Source organism: Scomber japonicus, chromosome 7, assembly GCF_027409825.1.
Source record: "Scomber japonicus isolate fScoJap1 chromosome 7, fScoJap1.pri, whole genome shotgun sequence".
Taxonomy (NCBI): Eukaryota; Metazoa; Chordata; class Actinopteri; order Scombriformes; family Scombridae; genus Scomber; species Scomber japonicus.
Window position 1 is genome coordinate 33,539,840 of NC_070584.1, and position 27,862 is coordinate 33,567,701.

The window sequence follows — 27,862 nt, forward strand, 5'->3', positions numbered from 1 at the left end:
ATACATCGACTACAATCAACCTGGAATCTGTCAACAATCTATCACTTACTTATCTGAACTAATAACTTTATCAGCATAACCAAGATGAAAATGAAATTATATGCTATGAAAATGCAAAACACAATGTATATATTAACTATCAAATGAATTTAATTGTTTCTAGAAAATCAAATAGTTTTTGTTCTGCTCTCAGTATATTTTTTATGATTTAAGGTACTTGAATTACTTGATTTAATGAATGTATTAGATTCAATTTATGGTAAGAAATTCTGCATAAGAAACACACACACACACACACAGTCGATCTGGAATTTTATTTTGAAGGCTACATAACGGTTTATAACGTAGAAGTAACGTAGCAACCAGCAGTAAGAAAGACGGCTGGTCACTCTGAATCGTCTTTGTCATTCTCACGAAAGCAATGGCTGTAAGTTTTTTTAACTTGAAGTAATATATAATATAATATGTAATGATAAGTTAATAAGTTTAGTATTGTAATGTGTGATGTTTATTAACTAACTTGAGTCATACAAGAAGTTAAAAGTAATTTGAGAGCTGATGTAAAGTGAGCGTTGCTTAGCAACAATGTATATCAGCCTACTGTTAAGGTAAACGGCTCATTTGTGCCGTGTAGTTTTTTCGCTATTCTTTAAATATTATTACTGTTTATTAGTTTTCCTTACAACGTGTCGCTAAGGTTTTGTATTGTCTTTTATTTGCAGTTTCACTCGTGGTATTTCTACTAAAAATAAGGAAATAAAGGGAGCAAGACGCTCTGATCCTGGCTCAAGTGTGATACCTGAGTTTGGCTGATTGTTAAACTGTGTTAACGTACACAAAAGCACATAACACACAGGGAGAACAGTACAGTTTTAAAATTATTAAGTACTACAAACACAGAGAGGAGTAATATATTTCCTAATAAATACTGGACTGATTAATATTATTTATTCATTCATTCTCAGAATAAAGCCTGGTCTACACACTGCATGCTGTACATTAGGTGGCAGTATTGCAATGCAAATAAGTGAATTTCAAAGTGCGCAGTTAGAGGAGGAGCCAACAGGTAGACGCACCTGAAGGGAAAGTATTAAACCAGGCTCCATTTTATAGTCGGCAAAGCAGAAGGAGGAAAACAACAAGTCTGAGGCAGGTGAGTGTTAATATCAGGGCTGCAAATAATGATTACTGTCAGTATTGATCAATCTGCTGATTATTTTTCTTAATAATTATGTAGTTGATTAAACTGAGTCAGAAAAATATGAAAACTGTGTTTGACATCTTCAAAAGTTATTTCCTGTTTTTCATTTCCTGGTTTCCTTCGTCCTCACATCGATGTAATGTGAGTCACTGCTGCGCTTTAAATAGAGAGAAGTCAGAGTTAAGAAGCACACAGATGTTTATCTGAAGTCTGTTTGTTGGATTTAAACCAGAGTCAAAGTTTATTTTTGTGAAGAACAGAAAACACACATCGTTGTAGTTAAAGTGGTTTGACCTGTTACACCACATAATGGAGGTAGTTTTAAGACAAAGATAAAACCTAAAAATGAAATGCATCAGAGAGGAGAGATCCAGCTGCAGCGAGTAGATAAGATCAGAGCAGGCGAGGAAGCTGACCTGTGACACAGGAGATAGTGAGAGACAGAACAGAAAAAGAGGAGAGAGCAAGCCTATAGATGAGAGGGGGAGGACGGGCACCCTGCCTGGAGAGCAAGGGAGGGAGACATGGTCAGAGCAGCAAGTATCAGAGACTGATGTTAATTTAAGTGATCCTATATAACCAGTATCTGTTTTATGCATACATTTGAAAGATTGTTTGGTTGGGGGTTCTTCTGAGAATAAATTGTCCCAGACAGAGGAAAGACTGTCAGCTGGCCTATAAACTAATGGGAAGCTGCCAAATTGAGAGGCAGGACTGGATTTATTATACTGTGTGTGTGTGTGTCTCCAGTGTTTACCTCTCAGTCTGCCGAAGATGAAGGAAGAAGAGGAAGAGGAGGACGGAGCAGAGTCTCTAATATCCAGCAGTCTGTCTATGAAGAGTGACTGGTCTAATGATCATCCTCTGAACTTCAGTAATGAACCTGGACCCTCAGACACAAAGTAAGAGACTGTTTCTACTGTAAACTGACCTGAAGATGATTCAGTGAGACAGTTTCATGAAGGTTGTAGTGTAGATATGAAGGAAAGAAATAATGAAGTAGCTTCCATTCAGCTGTAATCTACAACAGATCTTCATGTTCATGTTAACCAGAGAGAGAGACAGGGCTGCTATTGCTGTTTGATTTCCCAGTCTAAACTACACACACACACACACATATATATATACACACACACACACACACACACACACACACACACACACACACACACACACACACACACACACACACAAACACAACCTCTACTATAAAGAAGAAGGGAGGAACATACTGGTAAGCAATAAAGGTGAAAGTCCACTCAGAACCCATTTTACAGTCTGCAGCGCAGAAGCAGGACAATAGCAAGTCTGAGGCAGGTGAGTGTTAATATCAGAGCTGAAAATAATGATTACTGTCATTATTGATCAGTCTGCTGATTATTTTTCACATTAATTATTTAGTTGATGAAATTGTGTCAGAAAAATCTGAAATAACAGAGTTTGAGGTGTTCAAAGGTGTTTACTGTTGTTCATTTCCTGGTTTGTGCATCCTCACAGCGATGTAATGTGACTCACTGCTGCGCTCTAAATAGAGAGAAGTCACAGTTAAGAAGCACACACATGTTTATCTGAAGTCTGTTTGATGGATTTAAACCAGAGTCAAAGTTTATTTTTGTGAAGACTAAAAAAACACACATGGTTGTAGTTAAAGTCATGTAAACTAATAAGGTGTGTGTGTGTGTGTGTGTGTGTGTGTGTGTGTGTGTGTGTGTGTGTGTGTGTGTGTGTGTGTGTGTGTGTGTGTGTGTGTGTGTGTGTGTGTGTGTCCAGTGTTACAGGTTTAGCTCTCAGACTCCAGAAGATGAATGATTTGCAGGAAGAGGAGGACGGAGCAGAGTCTGTAATATCCAGCTGTCTGTCTATGAAGAGTGACTGGTCTAATGATCATCCTCTGAACTTCAGTAATGAACCTGGACCCTCAGACACAAAGTAAGAGACTGTTTCTACTGTAAACTGACCTGAAGATGATTCAGTGAGACAGTTTCATGAAAGTTGTAGTGTAGATATGAAGGAAAGAAATAATGAAGTAGCTTCCATTCAGCTGTAATCTACAACAGATATTCATGTTCATGTGAGACAGAGACAGAGACAGGGCTGCTATTGGTGTTTGATTTTAAGTAGCAGCAGGTAACCCAGGGTGATATTTACTAAGGATTTAATAACAAGTCAAACTGTGTCTGTCCTTATTTACTAAAGGACTGCAGCAGCAGATAACATTGAATGTTTGGTCTCATGTAATACAGACTGTGTCTTAATGTGTTCCTGTTCAAAGACACTAAATATGGGAGGAGGTCATGTAAATGTATAGAAACATCCTGCTGCAGCTGATTTATCACTGCAGACTGACCACTGCAGCAGAGGAAACTGAGTCTGATATTTAACGTTTGGGAAAAGTCAAATGTGTCAAAGTGTTGTATCACACTCACACAGAGGGAGAGAGACTATAGCAGAAACACAGAGAGAGAGGAACACTAATGAAAAGATGCATTATGAAGATATTTAGCAGAGCTCTCTGTTCAGCAGCACAACACAAAGAGCAGCAGTCTGTTATTTTTCACTAGTGGACTTTTCTGTTTGGTTCAGTTTCCTCCTGTTAATTCTTCCTGACTTTTAATGTCTCAGAGTAGTTTAAAGGAGCCTGTGGAGTTTTATTAACAGAAAAACTCATGTTTACATTGATCTACTTACCAAAACACATTGTGTGTCTCCTTGTGGTCTAACACATCCACTTCCCTCAACAAACATTTGCAAAGCCAGTTTTTGGAGCTAGAGTTTTAAATTCTGCATTGTTTACATTCATGTTTACTATCTTGCAGTCTTCTTCTTCTTCTTCTTCTTCTTCTTCTTCTTCTTCTTCTTCTTCTTCTTCTTCTTCTTCTTCTAGTATCTATTATTATATTTAAAATTGAATGTGTTGAATCTCAGAGCCTGAAGAACAAAACATGTGTAACTGACCAGATACTGACAGTCTGGACTGTTTAAAGAGCTGTTGGTTGGCCTCCACTAATGTCATGTGTCATAAAGAATGTGTTCATGTCCACAGAGAGAGGAAGAGGAGGACTGTTTCTGTGGAGGAGCAGCTGCCCTGCTGTTCTTTGTGTCAGGACGTCCTGAAGGATCCAGTCTCTACCAGCTGTGGACACTGGTTCTGCAGACAGTGCTTCACCTCATACTGGGACCAGTCTGCTTCATCAGGAGACTCCTCCTGTCCCCAGTGTGGAGAAGGATGCAGAACTAGATCTGGACTGCAGACAGACAGTCAGACCAACACTGTACAAAGTAAGACTGAAGATCTGTCTGCTGATGTCTTCATCTCTGAAACAGGACAGGAATCCACCTCCTCTATCCTACTGAACATTAACAGTCACACTGATTTCTTGTCTTCTCTTTCAGCAGAAAGTGGTCTGCAGGAGGTTTTAGATGAACATCAGATCAGTTTGAGCAGCACATGTGAATGTGTGACTCAAGGAACCGATGAAGCAGGAATTAAAATCCTCCTCATCAGCATCTTCACTGAGGTCCACATCACAGAGGGACGGAGTGAAGAAGTTAATACCCAACATGAGGTGTGGCAGCTTGAAACAGCTTCCAAGATGAAGACCCTCCATGACACTCCAATCAAGTGTCAGGACATCTTTAAAGTCTTACCTGAACAACACAAACACATCAGAGTGGTTCTGATGAACGGTGTCGCTGGTGCTGGAAAAACCTTCTCAGTGCTGAAGTTCACTCTGGACTGGGCACAGCGCTCCGAAAACCAAGATGTCAGTCTGCTGATTCTGTTCTCGTTCAAGGCACTGAACTTGATCAAAGATGAGCAGTACAGTCTGCTCATGCTGATCCATGTTTTCTATCCAACATTACAGAAGCTCACAGCAGAGAAGCTGGCTGTCTGTAAAGTTCTGTTCATCTTTGACGGCCTGGATGAAAGCAGACTTTCACTGGATTTCAACAACAGTGAGGTCGTGTCTGATGTCACACAGAAGTCATCAGTCAGCGTGCTGCTGACAAACCTCATCAAGGGGAAGCTGCTTCCATCGGCTCTCATCTGGATAACTTCCCGACCTGCAGCAGCCAATCAGATCCCTCCTTCATGTGTGGACAGGGTAACAGAAGTACGAGGCTTCACTGACCCCCAGAAGGAGGAGTACTTCAAGAAGAGATTCAGTGATAAAAGACAGTCCAGGAGAATCATCTCACACATCAAGACATCCAGGAGCCTCCACATCATGTGCCACATCCCAGTCTTCTGCTGGATCACTGCTACAGTTCTGGACCACATGTTGACTACAGACCAGAGAGGAGAGTTGCCCAAGACCCTGACTGACATGTACTCACACTTCCTGCTGGTTCAGACAAAGAGAAAGAAGAACAAGTATGATGAGGGACATGAGACGAGTCCACAGGAGCTGACGGAGGCTGACAGGAACCTTCTTCTGAAGCTGGGGAGGCTGGCGTTTGAACAACTGGAGAAAGGAAACATCATGTTCTACCAAGAAGACCTGGAGCAGTGTGGTCTTGATGTCACAGAGGCCTCGGTGTTATCAGGAGTTTGTACACAGATCTTCAAAAGAGAGAGTGTGAGTTTCCAGAAAACAGTCTACAGCTTTGTTCATCTGAGCGTTCAGGAGTTTCTGGCTGCAGTCTACATGTACCACTGTTACACCAGCAGGAACACAGAGGTAGTGGGGGTCTTTCTGGGGGAAAATCACATTTACTCATCTCTTAATGTCTTCCTGAAGAAAGCCATGGAGAAATCTCTCAGAAGTAAAAATGGCCACCTGGACCTGTTTATCCGCTTCCTTCATGGCCTCTCTCTGGAGTCCAACCAGACTCTCTTAGGAGGCCTGCTGGGTCAGACAGACAACAGTCCAAAAACCATCCAGAAAGTCATCAACAACCTGAAGGAGATGAACAGGAAGGATATCTCTCCTGACAGAATCATCAACATCTTCCACTGTCTGATGGAGATGAACGACAGCTCAGTACATCAGGAGATCCAACAGTTCCTGAAGTCAGAGAACAGATCAGAGAAGAAACTCTCTCTGATCCAATGCTCAGCTTTGGCCTACATGCTGCAGATGTCAGAGGAGGTTCTGGAGGAGTTGGACCTGAAGAAGTACAACACATCAGTGGAGGGACGATGGAGACTGATCCCAGCTGTGAGGAACTGCAGAAAGGCTGAGTAAGTCCAGATGTGATTAACGTTATAATCGGATTATAAGTTTAGTTCTCTAAATATAAATCATATGAAATTCTTATTATTGTTTCAATTGACAGTCAGAGCTCTCAGATAAACAATTTAAAGTTGTGCCAAATTAGAGTAATTTAAGTATTAAGCATAGTGTAAGAGCAGGATGATGGATGTGAGAAAGCGTATTTGTGTGTGTGGCGGTCTTTCTATGGGTTTTGGCTGCCTTCCTTAATTCAGAGGAGACCTGCCGTCCTGACACACTCCAATAAAATTATACTTTAGATGGTGCAGTGCCCACAACAAAACATGAGATAACGGAAAAAAAGAGAGTGGTCCAAAAATAATACGTCTCTCCCCAGCAACACCTGTCCCTTGCTCCTCTGTATGTCATTTCCTGGGAGGAGGACCTCATCATATAAACATTTACACAGTTAAACTAAACATTTTTTTCACATCTCATTATGTTGCTATGGTAGTTGCTAAGGACTCAACCCGGATATAGTGAATGTCAAACTGTTTCATCATCAAATGTATGAAGTAAATATAAAGTGTCCTCTTTCATGATAACATATGTTGTAATATATGTGTCATTACAGACTTCGGGGCTGTAGACTCTCAGAGACTCACTGTGAAGTTTTGGCCTCAGCTCTGAAGTCCAACCCTCATCTGACAGAACTGGACCTGAGTCAAAACCACCTGTCTGATTCATCAGTGAAGCGTCTGTCTGCTGGACTGGAGAGTCCAAACTGTAGACTGGAGACTCTGGAGTGAGTTCACTGACTGTAGCTTTGCTAGTTTTTTTCTTTATATTCAATTAAAATTATATTTTTATTATATGTGATATATAATCAGACATACAGGAAATAACTCATTTTACACAGCAGGATTTAAAATATATTTTTTTATCCGATTCTGAATTACAATGTATTTATTCTATTTGTAACAGCCTCTAAACAGTTATTAAATGAATGAAACGCCTCAGAAAGCAAATATTAAACAAATATTAAAAAACATGATCTGAACCACTGATGTGAAGATCAAATGTTCATCAAAATAATGAATATCAAACTGTTTCATCATCAAATGTATGAAGTAAATATAAAGTGTCCTCTTTCATGATAACATATGTTGTAATATATGTGTCATTACAGACTAGAGAGCTGTGGACTCTCAGAGACTCAGTGTGAAGTTTTGGCCTCAGCTCTGAAGTCCAACCTTCATCTGATAGAGCTGGACCTGAGTAACAACAAACTGTCTGATTCATCAGTGAAGCGTCTGTCTGCTGGACTGGAGAGTCCAAACTGTAGACTGAAGACTCTGAGGTCAGTTCACTGTAGCTGTAGCTGTAGCTTTGGTAGTTTTTTTTTCTTTATATTCAATTAAAATTCTTCTCTGAAGTTTCAAATGTTTGTTTTATAGGTTGTGGTTGAGGTTTTATTACAGCAGCATTTTACAGGCATGACTGCTGAAAGGCCCATATGAGATCAATGCAGATCCGGTTAGAATTACAGAGGTATAATAATAATATATAACGTGATACCCTACATCTATCTATAAATGACAGGAACGTCTGTCTGTCTGTTTGTCCGGTTTTCTGATTGTCTGTTATTTGCATATCTCTCGAACCGTTCATCCGTTTGATTTCAAACGTGACAGATGTCTTGCTACAAGCACGAGTAAAGCCCATAAGGTGCTAAAATAAAACACAAACGATTTCTGAACATTTATACCTCCTACTCCCACTGTGGTTATACAGACCACAATATACCTTATTAATTCCTGTAATCTTTTCTATTTCATTTAGAATAGAGCAGCAATGGTTAGTGGGTGAAATATAATCTTGTTCATCAGGAGAACAATTTGCTGTTTTCTCAGCTGTCTCCACCTTGTTTAACCTCAAGTAACCGTAAAAAGGTTTCTATGAAAAGGTAGATGTTGAACAGTTTATAAAAAATTCAGTCAGAAGATTTTTTTTTGCTTTAATCCCTGAAATTTTATCACAACATATATCAATATTTACAGTTATCAGTGAATGCAGTAAAGTTATTATATGTGATATATAATCAGACATACAGGAAATAGCTCATTTTATACAGCAGGCTTTAAAATATATTTTTTTATCCGATTCTGAATTACAATGTATTTATTCTATTTGTAACAGCCTCTAAACAGTTATTAAATGAATAAAACACCTTAGAAAGCAAATATTAAAAAAGATGATCTGAACCACTGATGTGAAGATCAAATGTTCATCATCAAATGCATGAAGTAAATATAAAGTGTCCTCTTTCATGATAACATATGTTGTAATATATGTGTCATTACAGACTTCATGACTGTGGACTCTCAGAGACTCACTGTGAAGTTTTGGCCTCAGCTCTGAAGTCCAACCTTCATCTGAGAGAACTGGACCTGGGTAACAACAAGCTGTCTGATTCATCAGTGAAGCGTCTGTCTGCTGGACTGGAGAGTCCAAACTGTAGACTGAAGACTCTGAGGTCAGTTCACTGACTATAGCTTTGCTAGTTTTTTTCTGTTTATTAAATTCAAATTCTTCACTTAAGTTTCAAATGTTTGGTTCATAATTTTCAGGATTGGTTGAACACAAATCTGTAGAGTTTAAATGTTTTCAGGAATTTGAAATCCACAGTCTTGTTGTGAGTAAAAATGACTTCCAGAGTTTAAACTAATATGAGGCTTCAGCAGTCTGAGTTCCACATATCAAGTAAGTATGTTTGTGTTTCTTCAGTGTTTCCTTGCTGAGCTGCAGTGGAGGGATCCAAACTCAAAGAGGAAATTTAGTTCTAAATATTCTGAAACTTTGAGTCAGACACATCAAGTGTGAATCTACCAGACTGTCAAAGCCTCATATTAGCTTCAACTGAACCTATTACACACACACACACACACACACACACACACACACACACACACACACACACACACACACACAAAACATGCCATAACATATTTAATGATGTTCAGGTGTAATATTGTCAGGTCATTAGTTTCATTAGTGTTTGTGAACAGTCAGTAAATCTAGATCAAAATATCCTGCAGTCACATTAAACATAGTGGACAGTAAAAGTGGTTTTCTAATCAAGATGTCCTCATGTTAACTTTGTGGAGACAGACATGGGATCAGATCACACAGACACACTGTGCACATTATGGAAGCCTCAATGTAACTCCATTTTCTCTCCTCCATCTGCAAGAGTAAAGCAAAACAAAGATTAAAAGTCTGCAGGTATGAGAGAGAGTGATGAGAATGATTGTTTCATTCAAGCACAGTGAGACAGCATCAGCTGAACTGGGAGTGTTCTGGTAGCTTACTGGTTTGTGCTTTGATTCTGGTGCTGGACCTTTGTTGCATGTCATTCTCTGTCTCTCTCTCCTCTAGTTTCCTGTTTATCTCTCAACTGTCCATTAAAGGAATAAAATGCCTCAGAAAACACATGAAAAATATTAAAAAGAAAAAAAGATGATCTGATTCTGAAGATCAAATGTTAATCAAAATAATGAATGTCAAACTGTTTCATCATCAAATGTATGAAGTAAATATAAAGTGTCCTCTTTCATGATAACATATGTTGTAATATATGTGTCATTACAGACTAGAGAGCTGTGGACTCTCAGAGACTCAGTGTGAAGTTTTGGCCTCAGCTCTGAAGTCCAACCTTCATCTGATAGAACTGGACCTGGGTGGAAATGAGCTGTCTGATTCATCAGTGAAGCGTCTGTCTGCTGGACTGGAGAGTCCAAACTGTAGACTGAAGGCTCTGAGGTCAGTTCACTGACTGTAGCTTTGCTAGTTTTTTTCTGTTTATTAAATTCAAATTCTTCAGTGAAGTTTCAAATGTTTCAGGATTGGTTGAACACAAATCTGTAGAATTTAAATGTTTTCAGGAATTTAAAATCCACAGTCTTGTTGTGAGTAAAAATGACTTCCAGAGTGTAAACTAATATGAGGCTTCAGCAGTCTGAGTTTCACATATCAAGTAAGTATGTTTGTGTTTCTTCAGTGTTTCCTTGCTGAGCTGCAGTGGAGGGATCCAAACTCAAAGAGAGAATTTAGTTCTAAATATTCTGAAACTTTGAGTCACACACATCAAGTGTGAGTCTAACAGACTGTCAAAGCCTCATATTAGCTTCAACTGAACCTATTACACACACACACACACACACACACACACACACACACACACACAAAACATGCCATAACATATTTAATGATGTTCAGGTGTAATATTGTCAGGTCATTAGTTTCATTAGTGTTTGTGAACAGTCAGTAAATGTAGATCAAAATATCCTGCAGTCACATTAAACATAGTGGACAGTAAAAGTGGTTTTCTAATCAAGATGTCCTCATGTTAACTTTGTGGAGACAGACATGGGATCAGATCACACAGACACACTGTGCACATTATGGAAGCCTCAATGTAACTCCATTTTCTCTCCTCCATCTGCAAGATTAAAGCAAAACAAAGATTAAAAGTCTGCAGGTATGAGAGAGAGTGATGAGAATGATTGTTTCATTCAAGCACAGTGAGACAGCATCAGCTGAACTGGGAGTGTTCTGGTAGCTTACTGGTCTGTGCTTTGATTCTGGTGCTGGACCTTTGTTGCATGTCATTCTCTGTCTCTCTCTCCTTTAGTTTCCTGTTTATCTCTCAACTGTCCTTTAAAGGAATAAAATGCCTCAGAAACAAAGATTTAAAAATACAAATAAATATTATCTGAACCACTGATGTGAAGATAAAATGTTAATCAAAATAATGAATGTCAAACTGTTTGATCATCAAATGTATGAAGTAAATATAAAGTGTCCTCTTTCATGATAACATATGTTGTAATATATGTGTCATTACAGACTAGAGAGCTGTGGACTCTCAGAGACTCACTGTGAAGTGTTGGCCTCAGCTCTGAAGTCCAACCTTCATCTGATAGTTCTGAACCTGAGTAAGAACAAGCTGTCTGATTCAGCAGTGAAGCGTCTGTGTGCTGGACTGGAGAGTCCAAACTGTAGACTGAAGACTCTGAGGTTAGTTCACTGACTGTAGCTTTGCTATTTAAAAAAAATATATATTCAATTCAAATTCTTCAGTGAAGTTTCAAATGTTTCAGGATTGGTTGAACTCAAATCTGTAGAATTTAAATGTTTTCAGGAATTTAAAATCCACAGTCTTGTTGCATGTAAAAATGACTTCCAGAGTTTAAACTAATATGAGGCTTCAGCAGTCTGAGTTTCACATATCAAGTAAGTATGTTTGTGTTTCTTCAGTGTTTCCTTGCTGAGCTGCAGTGGAGGGATCCAAACTCAAAGAGGGAATTTAGTTCTAAATATTCTGAAACTTTGAGTCACACACATCAAGTGTGAGTCTAACAGACTGTCAAAGCCTCATATTAGCTTCAACTGAACGTATGAAGTCATTTCCTACAGTGTAGCTGTGTTAGGAAGAGACCACTTCACAGTCAGTATGGACTGGAGGAATGATTACTGCCACACACATGAATATGGTTCTGAATGTTAAAATCTCCTTTTCAATGTTTGTATTCAACAGTTTTTAACCTTCATCCTGTTGGGTTCAGCTGTTTGGAGATTACATTTCCTAAACTCTTCTACATTTAAACCTTCTTCAGCTCTGAACAGATAATGAAATATTTAATGATTTCAAGCATGATTTTTTTCTTATACAACTAACATTATTATTATTTATTCAGATTGGTGAGCTGCAGGTTGTCAAAGATCAGCTGTGATTATCTGGCCTCAGCTCTGACGTCCAACCCCTCCTCCCATCTGGGAGTGCTGAATCTGAGAGGAAACTACCTGAAGGATTCAGATGTGAAGCAGCTGTCTGATCTTCAGCAGAGTCCAGACTGCAGACTGGAGGATCTGAGGTCAGTAGAGAGTTGGAGTCAGTCTGTGCTGGTTTCAGCAGTTTAATATTAAACACAGTCAGTATGAAAGCAAAGATCCAGTATTTCCTGGTGAAGCTCCAACCTTCTCAGTGCTGCTTTCCTCAGTGAAGCTGTGAGAGGAGAATGGTGACAGGCTTCAGGATTGGACAGAAAGACAGAGAGAGAGAGAACAGTCATCCAATCAGATGAGCCAGAAGCTTGTTGTGATGATGTGTTTGAGTTGATGTGAAGACGACTGTTGTTGTTGTGTTGATGTCTGAAGGAAATAAAGCTGGATTACAGCTGACAGCCTTACAAGATGTATAGAGACAGTGATCCTCATCATCAAACTCAGACCATCAAATCTGATCTCTAAGTGTTTGTTCTTTCATTTCAACACTAAACTATTGATCAGTTCATCTTTGTCAGAGCTCTAAGATCAGTCTGACTGCAGCCTGCAAATCACTGGCTCTGATTTCACAGAAGTATCATTACATTTAGTAACCATGTGGTCTTTATACAGACCAGAACCTCTGCTGAATCCAGGAATCACAGCAGCTGTTTAGCTGAGAGCTCTGACTGATTGTCATGTGATGATTTAACAGCAGGGAACATCTTCAAATCCCACAGAGACTCTGTAGCTTTAAACTTTGATAAGAGTTGACATGTATCGGCAGTAAATCCATCAGTAAACTGATGAGTGAATGTCTCTGTTTCTGCAGTAATGATGTGTTCATGACTCTCAGCACTTTATTTCCTCTGTGTACTTGAGTGAAATCTGCAGAGCAAACAGACTTGATAGTAAAAGTGTGTGCAGGTGTGTGAGCTTGGAGCTCAGTGTGTTCACTCCAACACGTTAACATGAGAGCTGAAAGGAAGCAAGCTACGCTGCACAGCTGTTCCACTTCTGGTCTGAACAGGACTGAAGTCCCTGCTGCTCTTTATACTGGATGTGCTGCATCACTGACTGACAGCTGATGAAGTGAGTCTCACTAAACACTCATTTATCACCTCTCTTCTTTCTTCTTCTCTCATCAGATGGAAGTGGGATGATTGATCTCTGTCAGAGTGAGAGTGAACATCCAGGAGTGTTGAGAGAGGATCAGCTGGATCCTGATGATCCATCTGGACCAGAGTCTGGATCTGGATTTTGTCGTCTTCACTTAAGTCTCTTAACTGACCACAAATTGTACATCTCTGGATTTTGGTGAAGTTGATATTTGTTGATTAAGATGAAAAAACAAACAGATGTCATGAGCCTCATAAATATGGGACCAGATTTTTTCAGGGTTTTTTTTTATTTGAAAGATTTGATTGATTACTTTTAAACGCTTTTCATGGCTCCAGATTACATGTCAGTGTCTCTATATGTAAATATTTTAAAATATAGGTATGTAGCTTTTATATGCATTTAAACCAATCAGGTGTTTTTAATAATAACTATGTAATTTAAACTTGTAGGTGAGATCATGTGACTCAGCCCTATCCAATCACATCCTTTACATCTTGTTTTCTACATTAGTGCAGCATCTTGCATGTATTATACAACACTGCACACAGCGATAGTGATGAAAAAATTGACACAACTTCAATAAAAGAAAGAAAATTCATCTCCTCCACTGTCCAACTCATCTCCAGCTCAATATTCCTGAGCAGTTTCAGTTTTACTATAATGCAAATTCACAGGTTCATTTATACTTAACTTATCAATCATCATCAAATCTCCCAGTTTTTACTAGCAGAGGTCAGTTTTCGTTAAGATTTAGGGGTACCAATTATGGAATAGCTTTTCCCTCCTGAGAAGAAACTGTTCATCTTTAAAAAAGTTATAAATGTTATAAAGTTTTGTAACTGTTTTCTCAATGTGTTTTGTCAGTTTCATGTATGATGTACAGATACTGAGACCAATGTAACCCCCGCAGACACATGCACATACACTCAATCTTATTTTTCAGTTTGTTTTTTTTCATTGTTATTATATATATGTTGAAATAAATTTGGTTTGTTTGCTATGTAGTCATATTATCTTCTGTAATATTGTGTATTTTCTTTTAACATTTTTAGGAGGAGGCTTAAAATAAGCCCATTTGGGTTTTCTGCCTCTCCCTGTATCATTATCATTAAAAAATTAAAAAATAAACAAAATGTCACAAAGTTAGCGACAAATCCTGCAGATAATTTTGATGAAACCACCCTTACATGAACACATCATAGTGACTAATACATGTAGTATTGTGCAGGCACCAGGGCTGCATTTTACTTTATTCCAGAGAAACAAAACAAGGAAGAAAAGAAACACAACACCCTCAAATAGTCTATGGTAGAAACCGTAGTAACACAAGAGCCGAAACTCTTTCCGACAACCGCCGCTAGATGGCACTGTGGTAGCGCTACTACCAGAGCCGTTGCTAGAGAGTTGTCACCATAGCAACATCCCAGTTCTCATTGGCATTAATTGAATGTGACAGCAGGTAAAGATCAAGTTATTAAGACACATTTTAAAATAAAAATGCTGTGCTGTTGTTGGGTTTTTTTTCATTCTTATAACTACTTGCACGTAGTAAAGTATCCCTGAGCTGGAACCCACATGAACTTCATGTTTTTCCTGACTGGTTAACCTTGTTAATAAAGTTAATAAACAACAATTCATGTACTACATCTTGATTTATTATTTTGACGCATGATAGTGCTAATGGAGTATTTTGATCGCCCTCACTTCTTCCACCCACTCCAACAGTGTTTGCTGAAAGATGAGAAAAGACAAATTGTATTTTATTTTGAAGTTGTGTTTAATTCAAAGAGAACCTTGAGTGTTCGTAACAGAGGACGATTTAAATTGTGAATGTTTTAATAAATCCTCTCCCTCTTTCTGCTGAGCGAGATGAAAAATGGACACAGAGTTTGCCCTGTGTCATTTATTTCTCCTGTTTCCAGAGAGAGCATATAAGCTGTTTACGTGGTGCCAGCCGGTACCTCTAACAATAACATCAAAAGAGGGCGTATTTTACCTTAGCACTAGCTGTTTGGTTAGCACGGTCTATTTACAGTCTGTGGTTAACTGTGATAAGACTAATGTAATAGGCCTAAAACACAAACGACGATGTACTTACCAGAAAAAGTGAACTGTGACTTTTTTTTTACAGGCGACCAAAATGTGACAATTAACTTTCATGAACTGCAAACACACTGTGAACTTACACTGTGTGAATCTTGGGCTACACGTCTATACCTGACGTAATCAACATTGTCGCCATGGTAGCAATGTAAAGCATACCTTTCTTTATTATCTATTTTACTTTAAATGGGACCATAATTTACACAATGAACATCGTGCTGTATTAAAGAAGACTGCTAAATAGCAAGTGAGACCATATACTTATAATGAAAATGTTCACTGAGATACTAAATCAAGTGAGACGTTTTTTCATAGATCAGATGTTTTTGCAGCAAGTGGAGTCTCCCCCTGCTGGCCGTTAAAAAGAATGCAACTCCAGAACAGCGTCATTTTGCAGACCACGAGCTACCTGCCTGCTAGATGTTAGTTTATTAGAGTGAGTGGTGTAATGGGGAGGATATAAGTTCGTTGTTTTTTTGTGTTTGTTTTTGTTTTTGTTTGTTTGTTTAATGTATTGTTTATTTATTTATTTATTTTCTTTTTCTTGTAGTATTTATTTAGTTATTTTGTGAGGGTGTTATGGCAATTTTGATCCACATTCCATACCAGTAGGTGGCGGTAATGTACCAATTCGTTGTTTGCCAACCGCCAATTAAACAACAGAAGAAGAAGAAGAACCTGCCTGTTACTGTAACCAAAGTCCTTCTAAGGCTCTTATTATAATGTCTCTGCTGTAACCCAGTGGTTATCTAGCCAGTCTGTTATTCAGCGTCAATAGGCACACTGTCTCTTTAAGAGTCACAACAGTAAATTCTGCTTTACGGCTGTAGAGTAGTGACCTCAGAGCAGGAGAATTCGCGGGTTTCCACTTGAATAATGCTGAGAGGGGATAAGACATGGCTGAACAGTAGCCAGTCTCTACTATTCATCCTTCACATCAAGTCACCACTTCTTATGCTGTTTTCCTGCTAGGTGAGCACATATATTGATATGTGATTGTACTTGTGTTGTAAAAAGAGTTTGCTGGTGTATGTGTAAATGTGCATTTGCAACATTAGATCCTAATCGCAAGCTAACTGCTAATTCATAGCTGAGAGCAAACAGCCAACAGGCTTGTAAACGAGTCACTGTAATGATTTAGTTGTTTGTGTGTGTTCAATATTGTTAACACTGTATAGGGTTTCCACTTGAATAATGCTGAGAGGGGATAAGACATGGCCGAGCAGTGGCCAGTCTCAACTATTCATTTCACGTCAAGTCACCACTTCTTATTCTGTTTTCAGAACATGTACGTATTGTAAATTAAACACCAAAACGAATTAATATTAGATTTTACATTTTACATCAGAACGATGAACATACAGATTGTTTAGGTAATGGAGTACCGAAACTTTCTAATTTAGGAATGCTCAATTCCCAGGACGGCCAGAAACTCATCGACTCGTTCTTGGATCCGAGTCCTTTTTCTTCCCTCAGTCTTCTCCAGAAGTTTGACACTGTTCTCTCGATAGTAGTTTCGGTAATTGTTTCGGTATCGCTGCCACTTTCTTGTGATATTCTATCGATCTGCGGTCTTTTTTTTATCAAAATTTAAATATTGTTTAAATATTATTATTAAAATATATAATAATAATAATTATTAAAATTTTAAATATTTTGCATAGTTGTTGTAAACCATCTGTTTTTCTACAGGTTTCAGATCAATTTCTAGCAGCTCCTGGTAAATCTGCTCAGCTGTAGCAAGGCCCTGATTTGACTTTGCGTATACATTAGCGAGGGATATTTTCATCAGAAGTGCTGCATGTGGGTAAAGCGAAATCACTTCTTTGTGGAGACTGATTGCTCTGTCTATTGTGTTTTGCTTTATGTGACTGTTGTTGTGAAAAACTATTCTCCATGTTGTAAATTAAACACCAAAACAAACTTAAAGAAGATTTTATAGTATTTATTTAATAGTTTTAGAACCATGTACACGTTTCTAACCACTCAATAAATTCCACTTTATGATTTATATTCAGGTAATAAGTAATATTGATCATTACACATTTCCAATACATTCTACTACAAAGCTTACAGCAAAGCAAATTTCATAAACCTCAAAGACAAACTAACCACACCAGTTATATAGAAAACACCATTTTTATCAATGAGTATAAGTGCTTGCTCATGGGGTAATGTTGGGTGTCTGAATTATATTACAGGGTACAATCTAGACCTGCTGTATGCAAAAAGTGCTTTTTGATCACTTCTCCCTCCCAACCCTACGACCCCTCGACCCTAACCCCTACATCCACTCGACCCTCACCCCTCATCCCACCTCTTCAACCTTTCGACCGTTCTTCCCCTCATCCCTACCCATCTACCTTCACCCCTCATCCCTCACCCCACATCCCTACCCTTCGACCGTTCATCCCCTCATCCCTACCCTTCGACCCTCACCCCTCATCCCTCACCCCTTCTTCCCTATCCCTCAACCCTTTATCCTTCCACATAATAAATACTTAAACTCATATCTTGGTTGGCGTGGTCTTTGTTAGTGAATACTGATTAGAGGGTCACACTTTCCGAATCTGTTAGTTTAACAGCAACAGTCAATCTAAAAAGAATAAAAAAATTGTGTGGATTAATTGTGAGCTGATGTCTGCAGTCCCATGTGAATAAAGTGATTTGTGCTTTTATTTTTAAATAAAACAGACAATCCTTTATTCACATTTCACTCCACACACTGATTGACCAGGTGAAGTTTGAACTTTTCATTCGGTCCCGCAGCCTCATACTTCCTGTCCCACTACGTTTTTCTTCACTAAGTTCTTCTTCTGCAAATAATTACAAAGCTCAAAGCGAATTCAGCTCTCATTTGTATATAGTTAAAAATTGTCAACTTTTTTGGCGTCACTAATCAGTCCTGTTAGACCTGCTGTCTCAAATCGTAAATGATGAGTATATAGAGATTTTTATGTAATGAGTCCCTGGATCTTCTACAAGATTTAGGATTTTCTAGAGGTCCAGCTCGGCCAGGAACCTCTCTATATCTCTCCAATTCCGGCCCCTCTTTCTTCCTCTAATCCACTTCAGAACATTGATGCTGTTCTCTTGATAGTAGGATTGTTGCGGTATCGCTGCCGCCTTCATGTGATATTTTATTGATCTGCGGCTATCTTTTTTATCAAAATTTAAATATTTTGCATAGTTGTTGTAAAACATCTGTCTTTCTTCAGGTTTCAGATTCATTCTTAGCAGTTCCTGGTAAATCTGCTCAGCTGCAGCAAGGCCCTGATTTGACTTTGTGTATACATTAGCAAGGATTACTTTCATCAGAACTGCAGAATGTGGATAAAGCGAAATCACTTCTTTGTGGAGACTGATTGCTCTGTCTATTGTGTTTTGCTTTATGTGATTGTCATTGTGAAAAACTATCCTCCATTTGTAGCAGAGAGCAGCACACCTCTTCAGGAAACGTTCATCTGGATGTTTCTCCAGAGCCTCCTCTGCCAAATCAATAGCTTCATCAACAGATACATAGTTTTTGTAAACCCATAATAATGCTTTCAAACCACTGTAGCTGCTGACAGGATTCTCCAAAACCTTTCTGGCTAACTCACGTGCTTCATCTTCTATTCTTTCCTTTTTTATAGCACGCTGCTCAAGCTCAAGAGCAGCAAGGTACAAATTCTCTGGATCCTGTTCTTTGGCCATTCTCATTTTCTCAAGGTTCTCTTCCTCCAGTGGTTTGTTGCTGTGCCTATTCACTAACGCTATCACATAGCTGGTGTGCCACTCCACCATGTCTGGCTGCATCCTGATGGCTCTCTGGAAATAATCTGCAACCAGCACCTTTTTGTCTTTGCCGAACTTCATCAGGGTCCAGGCTTTTTCAGCGTAGATCTCTGGATGGAGCTCATCCTGGGATGGAGATGGGTATTCTTTCAGCAGGGTGTCGACCTTTGACAGGTAAGTCTGACTCTCAGCTTGTTCTCCCAGCTTGTGGTGCAGCCAAGCCAGGTTCCCGTAGTTCACCAGCAACCAGGGACCTTCATCTGAGACCTTTCTCGACTGGCGGAAGGCCTCTGTGGCCTTTTCGAGGAAACATAGGGCGTCTTTTTTCAATTTCAGCTGGTAGTGAATGTATCCCTGCAGGTTGTAAATGTGACCCAGCCAGCTGTTTCCCTCCTCTGTGCCGATGTCCTCCAGCTTCTCCTCAAGACTTAACAGTTTATACCTGCTGACGTCGATGTCCCAGGTGAAGTGGCACTGCAGGGCCTTCAGTTTGTCCTCCAGTGATGACTGACTCTCAGCAGCACTGATAGAGAATAAAAACAACTAATATTAAAACACATTATCAGTATATGATATGCTCTGAGTTTATGTTTGAGTGACCATGCGTCAACCAGATAGTGGTGTGTGTTTTTAACCTTCTCTAAGTAGTGTTTATCTGTCATATAAACAGAACTTTGTGAATATGGTAATAATCATCCCACATCATAGATTCCTCTTTGCTTGTCTTTTCTTTTGTTCATTAATACTTTACTTTACACAGTAGATATTCAGTTTATATTGCTATTGACTGTTCTTAGGATGACAGGAGGGTACAGTTACTTTGCTTAGTTAATGATAGGTATGGTATTTTAGTTAATTTAGTGTTATTGATGAAGTGCCCATTCATCTGTGTTCAGCTGCCATGTCAATCTAAGGACACTAGATGTCACTGTTGGTTTACTGAGTGAGATTACCCTGTTAAAGCTTTGTTTGGTGAGAGTACTGAAACTGGAGGGTTTATGTCATTGTAGGTTTGGTTGGATATAATTATTTAAATGCTTATTTGATACTTAGTCCACTTTGGTTATGTTAATGTAATCTCCATAACCAAAGCTGTGGTAGGATTTATTAATATTTTGATAAGTTGCCAGTCATTACTGATCAATAAGCAGATTTTTATATTGTTTCTCCTCAATTTTCTTCTGTTGAACATCACCCACACATCAATAAAGAAGACAAAAAACTCAGCGGAGTCTCCAGTCCTGTCTTCTTACGACAGAAAGCTCATCTACACGTGTAGGGAGGGAAAGCAGAATGGAGCAAGGAGCATTAAATGGACAGGAAGGTAATAAGAAATGAGTGAATCAGCGTCAGCTCAAAGACGGTTAGGATCAAATAAAGAGAGAAGACGAAACTAGGAAGGAAAGGATGAAATATGTCTGAGAGCAGAGCTGTATCTACTGAGGAAGATCTTATTAAAACATTATTAGACTTAAATACACATGGTGGGTCTTAACCTAACGGATGTCTCTGATACTTTTTACACAACTTAAAAAATAATAATTTTAGACAATAAAGGAGGGAGGGGGCGTGATAGAACTGACTGTAAGAAACTAAGTACTGTAACGAACTGGGCATGTTACTGTTTGTGTTATTTTGTGTTTAAACCAGTTCTGTTCTGTTCAGTAAAGTGCTGCTTTTCCGGAGTGTCCGTGAACGCGTCTTAGAGTGAGACGTGGAGCTAGCTGCAGCGGTTGTTGTTGTTGTTAGCCTGTGAAAGAGGACGGCAGCACGTGCGTGGCTAAAGAGTTTATGCTAGTTTTGTTTTTTTGGCGTTGGCTACGGCCCACAGTAGCCTGTGTATTAGAGAGCAATAAAGAGCCATCTAAACCGGCCAACGTCTCTGTGGTTACTGAAGGTCGTCACATTGGTGTCAGAAGAAAAAAACGAGAGACGTTGCCTTCAAAGTGTGAGCTCGCCCGCCATCTCGACCACAACGAACAATAGCGTGGTGAAAATGCTGCCGACGGTCCGTCCGAAATTGAAAGTGGAGAGTGCTGATGAGCTGGATCAGTACCCCGCTGCCGGGCCTTGGGGGGCACCCGACCACAGAGAGCGGGTGAGAGAAATGACTGTTAAAATGGCTGCTGAGGCGGGCTTTGGCCGGACTAGCCTTCCTGAGGAGGGACACGACACATATGGGAGTACAGTGGCAGCCGGGATGATACGTGTGGAGCCGCGTGGCGAGCTGGCGCTGCCCTCCATGAAGACCCCCAGGTATGATGGCAAGGCTGACTGGGAGGCTTTTCATGCCCAGTTTGAACTGCTAGCTCGGGCCAGCAAGTGGTCCACTGAAGTGAAGGCCCTCCAGCTAGCGATGTGCCTGACTGGTGATGCCATGTCGAGCCTGCTGCTACTGAGTCCTGATGATAGGAGTGATTACAACGCTTTAGTGGGAGCACTAAAAAGGCGCTTTGGACTTTGCACAGCGGCCAGCCTACTCCGCTCTGAGCTGTGCAGCCGACAACGACTACCCGGGGAACCGCTGAGGGACCTTGCCAACGACATTGAGGGGCTGGTTCACCGCACCTATGCCCACATGCCCCCTGCCATCCAAAGTGAATTAGCCCGGGACCACTTTCTCCGGGCGCTGCTGCCGGCAGACCTGCGCATCCAGACACTGCTGGCTCACCCCAGGTCTCTTCTGGAGGCCTTGGAGCTAGCCTCAGAGAGAGAGATGCTGTGTGTTAGTCCCCTGGGGGCCACTATGGACAATTCCCCGAAGGTGAGGGCAGCAAGTGGGGCTGAAATGGACATGACAACACCTCCCTGGGCGGAAGAGCTGTCACAGCTAGTCCGCACGGTCTCACTGCAAGGAGGTCGGCAGTCTAGGCCACGCCCAAGGACCTGCTGGGGATGTGGACAGCCAGGCCACTTGATCCGGGAGTGCCCCCATGCACCTGCAAACCAGGGAAAAGAGACGGGGACCGCATAATCGGGACGATGCGGATCCCTGGGATGGCGTCCCGACCCGACACAAGCGGGAATGCAGTGCCCCTCGGACAAACAGGGGCATCGGGGCAGGCAGTTGATGCGGCCGGCCAGTTGGAGCGACTTGTGGTAGTGGGGCAAACCTGGGTAGAGGACTGCTGGTACGCTCCTATGAGTGTGGACGGGACATGCTGTTCTGCACTGGTGGACACAGGCTCTTCAGCAACCCTGGTAAGACCTGATGTGGTGGGGAAGGGGACCACGGTTTTTCCCACCATAGTGAAACTACAGATTGTTACTGGAGAACGGGCTCCCATGGTGGGTGAGACAGTAGTGACTCTGGGGTTGGGAAAAGAGAGGGTTCGCTGCCCAGTGTGGGTTGCAGATTTGGAAGACTGTATACTGGGGCTGGATGTCCTTAAGGCATTAGACTGTGTCATTGACACCAAGAGGGGTACACTCACCTTTCCAAATGGTCACATTGTCCAGATGTCTAAGCGGCCGACAGAGCTGGGCTGCTCATCAGCCCACACCATTGCAGTACTACCTGCAGAGACAACAACCAACATGACCGCCTGCCCCACCCCGCCTGACGGACCACCTACGCCACTCCCCACCCCACCGGCCGTGGACTCACACTTTCATCCTGTGCCCCCAGCTGCCTGTTGCACCACCCCTAATGTACCCCCCACACCGCCCCTCCGCCTGCCTGGCAAAGAGCCGCGCCCACAGATTATGTTCCCAGCTGCCGGCTGCAGTACCGGGAATGAATCACTCACACTGCCCTCCACCCCGCCCAATGAACCACCTACATCTACCCCTTCAGCCGTTGCATTGCCTGACGGGGGGGATAGAGTTTTGGCGGTGAGGGAGGTCTGGCAGAAAAACTGTGATGGACTGACCCTCAGTGAACAGGATATGTTGTGGCAGCTTCTACTGGAGTTCAGGGAATGTTTTTCGCTGTCAGAGGATGATGTGGGCCGAACAGATCTCATCCAACACCACATCGAAACTGGAGATGCACTGCCCATTAGGATGAGACCCCGGCGCCTCCCTCTGGCCAAGCAAGCAGCGGCAGACAAGGCCCTACAGGAGATGCAACAAGCAGGACTCATTGAACCTTCCACCAGCTCTTGGGCCTCCCCTGTCGTCATGGTCCCCAAGAAGACACAGGTTGACTGGCGGTTCTGTGTAGATTTCAGACCCCTCAACAAAGTAACCAAAAAGGACCCCTATCCCCTCCCACGTATTGACGAGGCCCTGGACACGGTGGCAGGGTCTTCCTGGTTCTCTTCACTGGACCTCCGCAGCGGATACTGGCAGGTCCCCCTTGCCCCAGACGCCAGACCTAAGACAGCCTTCATCACCAGCGGGGGCTTGTGGCAGTTCAAAGTCCTTCCGTTTGGCCTCTGCAATGCCCCCGCCACATTTGAGAGACTAATGGACAAGGTGCTTGCTGGTATCCCCCGCCAAGAGTGTGTTGTGTACCTGGACGACATTCTTGTGCATGGGGGGTCCTTTGAGTCAGCCCTAGGGGCTCTCAGGCGGGTGTTGGAGAGGGTGGCGGCAGCGGGATTGAAACTGCATCCCCAGAAGTGCCACTTTATGAGACGGGAGGTCTCATTCCTGGGTCACAGACTTGGGGGGGGGCGGGGTCAGCACCATGGATGACAAAGTGCAAGCTGTGAAGGACTGGCCCACCCCCAGCTCTGTGCGGGAGCTGAAGAGCTTTCTGGGACTGTCCTCTTATTACAGGAGGTTTGTGAAGGGGTTCTCCTGCATTGCTGCGCCCCTGTTCCGGCTGCTGCAGAAAGGGGAGGACTTTGTGTGGACAGAGGAGTGCCAGGCAGCATTCACCTCACTGCAGAGGGCCCTCATGGAAGCCCCGGTTCTCGCCCCACCTGACCTCACCCTGCCTTTTGTCCTTGACACTGATGCCAGCAGTTTCGGCTCTGGGGCTGTGCTGTCACAGGTGACGCCTGGAGGGGAGAGAGTGTTGGCATATCACAGCAGGACATTCAATAGTGCTGAACGTCGCTACTGTGTCACCAGGCGGGAGTTACTCGCTGTGGTTAGCGCTATCCGACACTTCAAATACTACCTCGGGGGCCTCGACTTCACAGTCAGGACTGACCACTCGGCCTTACAATGGCTAATGACCTTCAAAGAGCCAGAGGGCCAGCTAGCACGCTGGATTGAAGAGCTGCAGGCATATGACTTCACTGTCCACAGACCAGGCACTCAACATGGAAATGCAGATGCGCTTTCCCGCCGGCCCTGCATCGCTGATGGCTGCCACTACTGCGAGAAAAGGGAGACACAGGAGGGTGAGCGGCTACAACCTGAGGTGAAATGTGCAGCGGGGAGACCCGAGAGGCCGTCTGCCGAGCGGGGAATGACAACTGTGGATACAGCTGAGTGGGGGCACAAGCAGGAGGAGGACAGCGACATCAGTGTGGTGCGTACATGGGTGGCGGCACAGCTCAGACCCTCGTGGCAGGAAGTCGGCATGTGTTCTCGTGCCACCAAAGGACTCTGGTCCATGTTTGGAGCCCTGCGGCTGCAGGAAGGGGTGCTGCAGAGGGGTTGGAAAGAACCGGCTACTGGTGAGACACGGTGGCAGGTGGTGGTGCCGAAGACCCTGCGGGGGGTGGTGCTCCAGGCGGTGCACGGAGGTCCAGGATCGGGCCACTTCGGGGTCGGTAAGACGCTCCGCCGCCTCCGTCAGGGATTTTACTGGGGCCAACATAGGCGGGATGTGGAAGACTATTGCCGCCGCTGTGATAGCTGCACAGCAAAGAAGGGTCCCACGGACAGATCTCATGCTCAGCTTCAGCAGTTTCCGGTGGGGGGTCCCATGGAGAGAGTGGGAATTGATGTACTTGGGCCGTTTCCCCGTACGGAGAGAGGGAACCGCTACATCCTTACTGCCATGGACTATTTCACCAAGTGGCCCGAGGCCTACTGTTTGCCGGACCAGGAGGCGGAAACCATAGTAGACGCACTGGTGGGGGGAATGTTCAGCAGATTTGGAGCAGCTGAAGTAATCCACACAGATCAGGGCAGGAACTTTGAGTCCCGGGTGTTTGCAGCCATGTGTGAAAAACTTGGCTCTCACAAGACCCGCACCACGCCCCTCCACCCACAGAGTGATGGATTAGTGGAGAGATTTAACCGTACCCTGGCACAGCAGTTGGCAATAGTGACAGCTAAACATCAACAGGACTGGGATAACCACGTTCCCCTCGTTCTAATGGCATGCCGATCTGCTGTACAAGACTCCACCTCCTGCTCCCCTGCCCTCCTCATGTTAGGCAGAGAGATCCGGACGCCAGCTGAGATGATGGTGGGCAAGCCACCTGACTTCCCTGTGGATCCTCCAGGACCCGATTATGCCAGAAAACTCCAGGACCGCTTGGAGTCCGCCCATGAGTTCGCCAGAGACCAGCTACGGAGTGCGGGTGCGAAACAAAAAAGGAACTATGACGTGCAGACCAAGGGACGGCACTTCATAGCCGGGGAGTTGGTCTGGGTGTACAACCCACAGAGGAAAAAGGGCAGGTGCCCAAAGCTGGACAGTGACTGGGTGGGACCCTGCAGGGTCCTGGAGAGACTGGGGGAAGTCGTATATCGGGTCCAGCTGCCGCCAAAAGGAAGGAAAGTTGCCTTGCATAGGGATAGGCTGGCACCCTACCGGGGGACGGCCTCCTCGTCAGAGCCGGACTCTCGGACAGGTGGAGTACTGGACGTTGTGCCGAACCCCCCCCAGGGACCTCTTATGGACTCGAGTACCCTGTCCACCCCTCCCCACGATGGACTGTTGCCCCTTGACCCCTTGCCTGCCTCAGGCTCTGCCCAGGCCCCCCCTTCCCCCTCCCCAGGTCAGAGACGGCCCCGGAGAAACCGCAGGCCACCTAGACACTTGAGAGACTTTGTTTGCCCCCTCGGGGACGAGGGACTGTGAAAGGGGGGGGTAGTGTAACGAACTGGGCATGTTACTGTTTGTGTTATTTTGTGTTTAAACCAGTTCTGTTCTGTTCAGTAAAGTGCTGCTTTTCCGGAGTGTCCGTGAACGCGTCTTAGAGTGAGACGTGGAGCTAGCTGCATGGATTTACAGCGCATGACTTATGACCTGGTCCTGGTCCTGGATTCGAAAGACAGATACGAAAGACAGAAAGGAAGCAAGAGACGTACAATTTAATAACAGGGATCAAACTAAAGGCAAAAGAAATAAATGAGGAATGGAACAAGATAACGGAATGTAAGGAAGGAGCCTGCAGCGCTGACTGTTAATAAAAACGTCGTCATTAACTTGTAAGAGTTATAATGTTAATATTTTTGGCTCTGACATTTTTATATATTATTTGAACTGTAGCAGCTACTCACCTCATTATCCTGCTGTTTCCTGCTGTCGGTAGTTCTGTTAATATTACTCTGAAGCAGCTTTTAGGTTCGCTGTTGTAAAATCAGTAACTATTTCCCAACTTCTGCTTTCCTGTGTCCGCTGAGATGTTGATCCTTCTGGAGGCGGGGCGACGCGAAATGTCGTTTGCCAGCAATAGAAACTCACTGCCCGAATAAAAATCTGGACTCATCAGATTAACCTTTTAAAGGACGGTTTCACTGTTTTTTTTAAAGTCTTAAACCAACAGTCAAGAGCCTAAAGGAACATGAATGTGTTTTTCGTGCTGTAATGATTCCTCCTGTTCATACTGACCATTAGATCCTTCATAATGTTTACAATGGAAGTGATGGAGGAATAACGCCACAGTCCTCCTTCTGTGGAAACATGGATTTAAATTAGAAAGGTGATGTGAAGCTAATAAGAAGCTTCAGATCAACCACATGTCCGAAGAGAGAGAGAGAGAGAGAGAGAGAGAGAGAGAGAGAGAGAGAGAGAGAGAGAGAGAGAGAGAGAGAGAGAGAGAGAGAGAGAGAGAGAAAGAAAGAAAGAAAGAAAGAAAGAAAGAAAGAAAAGGAAGAAAGAAAGAAAAGGAAGAAAGACCAAGGAGGAGGAAGATGAGGAAAGAAAGAACAAAGAGGAGGAAGGTGTGGAAAGAAAGAAATAAAGAACAAGTAGGAGGAAAGAAAGAAAGACAGAAAAGGAAGGAAGGAGAGGAAAGACAGAAAGAAAGGAGGACAGTAAATGAGTCTTTATCTTCATCTTCTATGTTTCAACGTTACAGTGTTTTTAGTAGCAAAGTCTTTTTGTTACTATACTTCCACCACAGAGAAACAGGAAACACTAAGAGGAGATCTGATGCTAAAAAGACTGTAAATGTGTCAGATATCACTTGATATGACTAACTCACACTGATGAATACTCATCTTCCATCAACTTTTAAAAGCATTGTTGCATCGTTTGACAATTTAACATGTTTATTTTATATCTACTTGCTATAAACAGTAATATGAATAACTGATATTCATGGCAGCAGCTTTCTATCAGATGGAGATGTTAACAATGTCATGAGCATCATTTTATACACATTTAAACTCCAGTGATGTAAGAAGAATTTGATGCTAAAAAGACTGTAAATGTGTCATATATCACTTGATATGACTAACTCAGACTGGGAATGGTTACAGCAAGAAAACCAGGTTTCAATGTTCATTTGGGCTTCTGGTTGTTGTTTTAAAATAGACTTTAAAAAATTGTGAACCTCTCCTTTAGTGTTTGTTTTCTATATTTGTATATATATTTGTA

At 42.4% G+C, this 27,862-nt stretch overlaps 2 protein-coding genes across 2 annotated transcripts in view; one reads left to right on the forward strand and one right to left on the reverse strand.

The window, feature by feature from the left end:
• The window catches only part of LOC128362340 (uncharacterized), a 106,346-nt gene extending 88,433 nt beyond the window's left edge, over positions 1-17,913 (forward strand). The window contains exons 11-18 of the mRNA XM_053323082.1: positions 3,069-3,130; positions 4,245-4,496; positions 4,602-6,386; positions 6,992-7,162; positions 7,547-7,717; positions 10,009-10,130; positions 16,812-16,896; positions 17,610-17,913. Coding sequence (XP_053179057.1) covers positions 3,069-3,130; positions 4,245-4,496; positions 4,602-6,386; positions 6,992-7,162; positions 7,547-7,717; positions 10,009-10,130; positions 16,812-16,896; positions 17,610-17,913 — 2,952 coding nt within the window. The remainder of the gene's footprint in view (positions 1-3,068; positions 3,131-4,244; positions 4,497-4,601; positions 6,387-6,991; positions 7,163-7,546; positions 7,718-10,008; positions 10,131-16,811; positions 16,897-17,609) is intronic.
• A 392-nt stretch (positions 17,914-18,305) lies between these two features.
• Positions 18,306-26,666, reverse strand: LOC128362059 (interferon-induced protein with tetratricopeptide repeats 1-like). Its single transcript, XM_053322699.1, has 2 exons — positions 26,542-26,666; positions 18,306-19,708 (listed from the first exon to the last, which is right to left on the reverse strand). The coding sequence occupies exons 1-2, from the start codon at positions 26,544-26,546 to the stop codon at positions 18,406-18,408; spliced, it is 1,308 nt and encodes a 435-aa protein (XP_053178674.1). The 5' UTR covers positions 26,547-26,666; the 3' UTR covers positions 18,306-18,405.
• Positions 26,667-27,862: the final 1,196 nt, after the last annotated feature.